This window comes from Lytechinus pictus, chromosome 5, assembly GCF_037042905.1.
Source record: "Lytechinus pictus isolate F3 Inbred chromosome 5, Lp3.0, whole genome shotgun sequence".
Classification (NCBI taxonomy): domain Eukaryota; kingdom Metazoa; phylum Echinodermata; class Echinoidea; order Temnopleuroida; family Toxopneustidae; genus Lytechinus; species Lytechinus pictus.
The window spans coordinates 8,748,086-8,755,033 of record NC_087249.1 but is presented as its reverse complement, the minus strand read 5'-3'; the positions used below and the strand labels follow the sequence as shown (position 1 = coordinate 8,755,033).

The following is a 6,948-nucleotide window of genomic DNA, read 5'->3' as shown; positions in this document are numbered from 1 at the left end:
ACCCCCGTGCACCCATGCTGAATAAATACGCCACTAATGAGGAGAATGAGTCGATTGCTTCGAGATTGCATTATTCCCAAGAAGTTATCATTAATATTATTGAAGGCTATTCTAAAACAACTAGTAAAGAAACAACAGCTCCCGTTCACACAATATTCTAGTAGGGCCTACTCTGGATAGAAGTTAAACCAAATTGAAACCCCCAAAAATCGTTTTTTAATTGCCTGTATAGTGAGACCAATTAGGGCAATCATCCCCTGACAACTACTTCAAGGAAAATACGATCCCCATATTTTTACCGCCGGGGACTGTTACTACAGTTACCCCCGGAAATTTACCCTCCAGACAATTACCCTTAGTACGGAGCCTTTAAAATGCCATCGACGTGACGACATGGCGTGATGCTTTATCTTGCCATGTATAATCAATAAGCTTATTATTTCGACATGGCGATATATTCTATCTTGTCAAGTCGATATGTCGACATGGCGAGATATGAAGTGTACAAGTCCCGGCGAGAATCCCGATATATCGCCATGTTGACATATAACTTGTTACAAGTCGACTTGGCAAGATAAAATATCTCACCATGTTGACGTATAACTTTTTATATGTGGACTTGGCAGAATAACGTATCTCGCCATGCGGACATAATAAGCTTATTTAGTCGACATGGCAAGATAAAATATCTCGCCATGTCATCAAGTCAATGGCATTTGAAAGGCTCCGTACTAGGGGTAATTGGCGTCTAGAGGGTAAATTTCCGGGGGGGGGGGGTAACAGTCCCCGACGATAAAAATATGGGGATAATATTTTCCTTGAAGTAGTTGTCAGGGGGCGATTGGCCTTTGGGTCATCGTTATAGAACCCCATGGTCTCGTATCATTGACCTTTGACCTCTTGATGACATTGGATCTCACTATATCCTGATCATAATTTTACACACACCGCGGACTATCGGACCCGCGGACTATCGGACCCGCGGTCTATCGGACCCGCGTTCAATCGGACCCGCGGTCTATCGGACCCGCGGACTATCGGACCCGCGGTCTATCGGGCTGTAACCCATAGGACGAATATAATGTTACTTTCTACGATAAGCATAGGTCAACAGGTCAATATCATCGGATTGGTTTGGAGTCGGTTTCGTTGGTTGTGACCATAGCATTAGATTTTGGAATCGAGGGCAGAGCAAGCGTCTTCGGAGTTGATGTCCTTCTTCATCCAACCATTGTCGGCGACGGGTCCGCCTTCATGGCTGCCGGTACGTCTCACCACGATCTTGTAGACCGCGACCCCGATGAGTCCTTCTACCATCATGACGGGACCGTAGAGGGACGGGTAGGTGAAGACCTGAAACATGATGGGTGAACCTTCGAACGTCAGGACGATCAGGGTCAGGGCCAGGGAGACGTTCTGGAGACCCGTCTCGTAAGCGATGGTACGGCAGTGTGCGGGCGGGCGGCGTAGGGCCCAGGAGAGGAGATAACCGAGGGCGGCGCCCAAGGCAGGGAGGGTGAGGACGCAGATCCAAACTTGCCAGGAGACGGAGTACATCCCGGGGTTGATGATTGCCGTGAGGATGATGCTTGTGGCTATTCCCAGAAGGCCTAGGATGCTCCCAACCTAAGAGTAATGATGGCAAAATATATAAGGAGTATATAAGACAATATGCCATTTAATTGGGAGCTATTTTTCAGATGTGAAAATATTAAAGGTACTCTTCCCAGGGTCCCGGCTAACCCGTCGTATGAAACAAATTTTGTCGTTTTTTCTGGAGAGCGTTTGATCAACAGTCTTCGTCCGACAAGTTTTCAGATCCGACAACTTTCCTCGATTTTGATTGGCTGGGAAGATAAGTTGCTAGTATGTTTACTGTCTGATAAATACTTTCTTGGATAATTTCCCTTCGCGAAATGCAGAGACTCCAACTCTCCCGCTTTCGGCGGGAGATCTCCCGCCGAAAGCCTTTATTCCCAAAATCTCACGTTCTCCCGCTTGAGATTTATATATCTCCCGCCCAGGTTCTGTTTCTCCCGCTTAAGATGTATTTTCTTCCCCTTAAAATGATCTTTCTCCCGCCCAAACACCTTTTTAAAAACTGCAATTGAATTTTCATATCCAAGCAGATTTCAAGGTAACTAAGCAAGGGAATTCGCGCAAATAAATGGAGTCTCTGGAAATGCCTGCTGGTCAAACAAAGAGTTTGAGGGGATATTATCGTAAAATGCCTTGCTATGAATTGCAATTATGAAATAACCACTCTTATGGGTTCAATCTTGGTCAGAGTTTTGGAAAACGCACACATACTACGACGGTATTGATTGGCCACTGGTATTTTTTGTATCGATTGATCACAAACATTTACTGTGGCTAGAACATTTTGGTGCCTCCATACATGACATACCACACCTCCTCAACCAAAGATGTTATAATTCAACGTTTTGCAGTTCGATTGACCACTTTGGTATCAACAAGGGACGGCGCCCGGAATTATGATAGGAAGGAGGCAAGACAGCCTAATTAAAAAAAATAATAATTACAGAAATAATATAGAGTAACACAACCTACTCCTTTACTTTTAATGCCCTTCTTTCCTGTCTCTTTCTTTTTTCTTTTGCTCACTGCGTTTCTTCTTTTTCCCATTACTTGAACAATAGGGGCGGCCGCCTTTCCTGCCCCCCCCCCCCCTGTAGCGCAGCCCCTGCTTTCAAGTAACCTTTGAAATGAACCATGTCCACTCTATTCTCTTCCATCGAATGAACATCCCAATCGTTACTGGGATTACGATGGACACCAGAGCTGTGATGATGCTGACGAATGGGATGACGGCATTGTCATCGGTCCATCTTCGACTGTAGATGAACAGGTTCAGAGGCATGAGCCCAATGGCGGCTACGGTCGAGATGGTCGTCATGGTGATGCTGAAATTAAAGATTCATTCATCATCATCTGATCTTTTAATTGCATCTTAAAAACAATACGATATTTCAATAGATAATTATTGACCACAGCGGTCCTTTTAATCTTAGGAACAAAATTATCAGTCACAGGTGCGACAACTATTATTAGGCTATACTACTACTACTATATACTACTACTACTACTATTACTTCTACTACTGCTACTACTACTACTCCTACTACTACATACTAATGCTGCTTTTTCTTCTTCCACCTTCTCGTCCTCTTCTTCATCTTTTATTCTTCTTCTTTTTCTTCTTCTTCTCCTTCTTTTTCTTCTTCTTCTTCTTCTTTTCCTTCTCCTTCTCCTTCTTCTTCTTTCTTCTTCTTCTTCTTCTTCTTCTTCTTCTTCTTCTTTCTTCTTCTTCTTCTTCTTCTTCTTCTTCTTAGACAATCGACCACCACCATTCTCTTCTATGAACAGGATAGGCGCCACTTGGTGATATTATTTTAACAAAATGGGAAATGATGATGAGACAGAAGGAGATATGGAAGAAAGAAGAGTGAGGGTATACATGGTATAAAAAGAGGTCTAGGTTGGCTCACTCTATAATGCCTCCACAATTCAAATGAGAATAAATATGACGTCACACGTTTAGGTCGTCTTGTCCCTACCCCCTCCATCAAAATATCCTGGTGCCGGCCGCGATTATAAAACCCACCTGAGACATACGTCTCCCTTTGTCCAGAAGGTGAAGAGGTTAGAGACGGTTCCTCCAGGGCAGCATGACATGACGAGTACCCCTAACGCCATGGGCGCCGGTAAGGACAGGGCGAGAGCTAGGCAGAAAGCAGACAGTGGCATCAAGACGAACTGGCATAACATCCCGATCAGTACACTCTTCGGTACGCGTAACTGGACAAAAATATGAAAATAATGATAATTAAAAAAGTGGAAAACAAAAATATTTCCTTTTCGGGTCGTTCTAAATTGATTCGTGTGAATGACTATATAATGAATATGTTTACGCATAAGCATTGTGATAGTTCATAATCTTTGTTGATTGGTTCTGACGATAATGATGAATTATGCGTATTCATGCACTTGTTAAAAAAACTGATTAAACTTTTAGATATTGGATGAAGAGAGAAATGTAACCTTCAGTTAGTAGCAAGATGGAGAAATAAAGTAGTGGATAAAGACAGCAACAGAGTTTTTATACCATTATTATAGAGGTGATCACGTTGTCTGCTATAGCCCGAATGAATTAAAATTCAGAATCAATGTAATGCTATAATTTGTGTCGCTCACACATTCATCGAAGAGTGCACTAAGCAATACTGACTGAATTTAATTTTAAGAAAAAAATACTGATTGTTTATTTCGGTTGAAAATCAGAATCATAATGTTATATACATGATAAAGTGTAACTTAATTTTTTCAGTGAAGACTCGGCCTTTTTTATACAACGTTTACAAGTTTAAGTACGGAACCTTATGATGACATATGCCCTCCCCACCCCCGATCGTTCCCAGGAGTTTGCTTGACTTATATAACTCGTTCCTTTGACTTAAAACTCGTTCCATCGACATATATAATGACTCGTTCCTTCTACTTTACAACTCGTTACATCGACATAATGACTCGTTCTCTCTACTTTAAAACTCGTTCCATTGACTTATAACTCGTTCCGATCCATTGACTTAACACTCGTTCCATCGACATAATGACTCGTTCTTTCTACTTTAAAACTCGTTCCCTCTACTTATAACTCGTTCCCTTGACTTAAAACTCGTTCCCTTGACTTAATGACTCTTTCCATCTACTTAATAGCTCGATCCCTCTCCTTAATAACTCGTTCCATTGACTTCTAACTCGTGGGAATGAGTTATAAGTCGAGGAATCGTGCTAGTAACTCGTGAAAACGATGAATTTAAAGGGATGGTCCGGACTGAAAGTATTTATAGCTTAATGAATAGAGTATAGAATTCACTAAGCAAAATGCCGAAAATTTTATCAAAATCGGATAACATATAACAATGTTATTGAATTTTAGAGTTTAGCAATATTCTGTGAAAACAGTCGTCATGAATATTCATTAGGTGGGCTGATGATGTCACATCTCCACTTGTTCTTTTGTATTTTATTATATGAAATTATGTTTATTCAATTATTTTCCTCCAAGGACTAGAAAAATTGGATTGACAACTGATTTAGTGTATTAGATATTTATTGCTGCAACTTATTTCATTATCAGGGAGACATATTATTCACACAAGTATGAAATAATGAAAAAAATATGATTTTATGTAATAACATAAGAAAACGGAAAGTGGGGATGTGACATCATCAGCCCACCTAATGAATATTCATGTTTTCACAAAATATTGCTAAACGTTAAACTTCAATAACTTTATTATTTGTTATCTGATTTTTATGAAATTTTCGGCATTTTGCTCAGTGAATTTTACTCTACGTATTACGATATAAATATGTTTAGCACGAACCATCCCTTTAATAAAAGTCAAATGGACTTTAAAAGAACAAGATAAATTGATAAATAAAATAACTTACCACTTCTTTAAAATCGCTAGGTTTGACCACGCAACCCATGGCTAGCATGAGGAAGATAAGGATTGTGATCAGAGTATACTTATTTGCTTTTTTCAAGGCTGCGATGTAAGAAGGTGGTGATGGAGGAAGGTATTGACCGGTGGTCGTCCAGTTATCCGTCTCCGTTACCATGACAACGTCTTTAGAAAAAAATCCCTCATCAGATAGCATCAGTGTGGATGTTTCGAAATAAGCCATGTTGTCCTCTTAAAAGTTCGATCACTAAATTACGGGAGATCGATTGCTTGACATAAAAATAGTGATTTGAAAGACGGTGCCTATAGTTAAGGTGCATGAAGTCACTGTGGGGTGTTAAAACTGACTACTAGAGGACCACATCCTGATGTTGAAATTACACTCTCGAGATTGAACAAACACCAAATATACAGTGTAAAATTTACGAGTGTGCTGTAAAATCACACATATAAGGTGTTGAACTATAACACCAAAATAGAATCAACACCGGAGTTAATGACTGTAGTGGTCCGTGCCTATATGTACACCAATGAACTGCACAGTAATGGAAAATGGATAAAAAGGAAGAACGAAGAATCATAAAAAGCAGGGTCATCTGGGGCCGATGGGAAGAATAGTCTATCGACATCGTCCAAAGCACAGGCTATATTGCTATAAAAAATAACCTTTTGGCTTTGGTAAAAAAACAAAAAAACAAAACACTTTAAACGTTGCCGGTTGATTTTTCCGATATTGCGCTCGTTTGGCCTATTATAGTTGAAGTGTCTTTATGTATATCAACCACGTTAAGGTAATGGGCAAATCACTTTGTAAATAGAGTTGATAGCTCCATGTAAATAGGGCATAGGCATATTAGGCATATTCGTGTTCGGAAAGTCCCCGGAATTGGAATTGCACAGGGGTGGCTGAAGCTGAAGACGCGTCGCGCGATTTTTTGAAAAGAGGAGGAGGATAAAACATAAATCGGAAAACATAACAGAACATGCAAAAAGGGACTCATGTCTGTTCAAGCTTTCAAATGGTCGGGTAATGGGCCGGATAAATCCAGGTTAGCTTACCCCCCCCCTCCATCCCCCGCCCCAAATCCCTGAATTTTCCATTAATCAATCGGAAGGAAACATTGGGTGTGTTCTTTTTTTCCCCGGCCACAGTCACACACGAAACAAACAACCCTGTCTCCAAACCCCTGTTCAAAAGGGATCGGGATACACAATTTGAAATAAGGCAACATAGCGTTGATCGGTCTGCGGTCTTTCATTTAGTGTGACTGGATCAGAACTTCCTGAAAATGTTCTCAGCCATGAACAACCAGGGAATCATATGGACCTGTTATCAGCTAGTGTTCTTGTATCGGTATCCCAAACCTTCTAAAACACTTGATTTGATTTTAGTGCTTTATTCTGCATTTGCGCCATATTATTTTGTGCATGAATCATAGATCAAGATGTGTAGAAA

The 6,948-nt window shown here is 40.6% G+C and overlaps 1 protein-coding gene across 1 annotated transcript; it reads right to left on the bottom strand.

Moving 5' to 3' along the window:
- Positions 1-209: 209 nt before the first annotated feature.
- LOC129261839 (ileal sodium/bile acid cotransporter-like) lies at positions 210-6,073 on the bottom strand. The gene is made up of 4 exons (XM_054899874.2): positions 5,479-6,073; positions 3,626-3,819; positions 2,720-2,924; positions 210-1,626 (listed from the first exon to the last, which is right to left on the bottom strand). Exons 1-4 carry the CDS (start codon positions 5,713-5,715, stop codon positions 1,168-1,170), a joined length of 1,095 nt encoding a protein of 364 aa, XP_054755849.2. The 5' UTR covers positions 5,716-6,073; the 3' UTR covers positions 210-1,167.
- Positions 6,074-6,948: the final 875 nt, after the last annotated feature.

Coding starts and splice junctions, on each gene's coding strand:
- LOC129261839 (XM_054899874.2), bottom strand. CDS start 5,715: ATGGCTTATTTCGAAACATCCACACTGATGCTATCTGATGAGGGATTT. Junction 2,925..3,625: donor AAGGGAGACGTATGTCTCAG/GTGGGTTTTATA, acceptor CTTTAATTTCAG/CATCACCATGACGACCATCT. Junction 1,627..2,719: donor GGACATGGTTCATTTCAAAG/GTTACTTGAAAG, acceptor CATTACTCTTAG/GTTGGGAGCATCCTAGGCCT.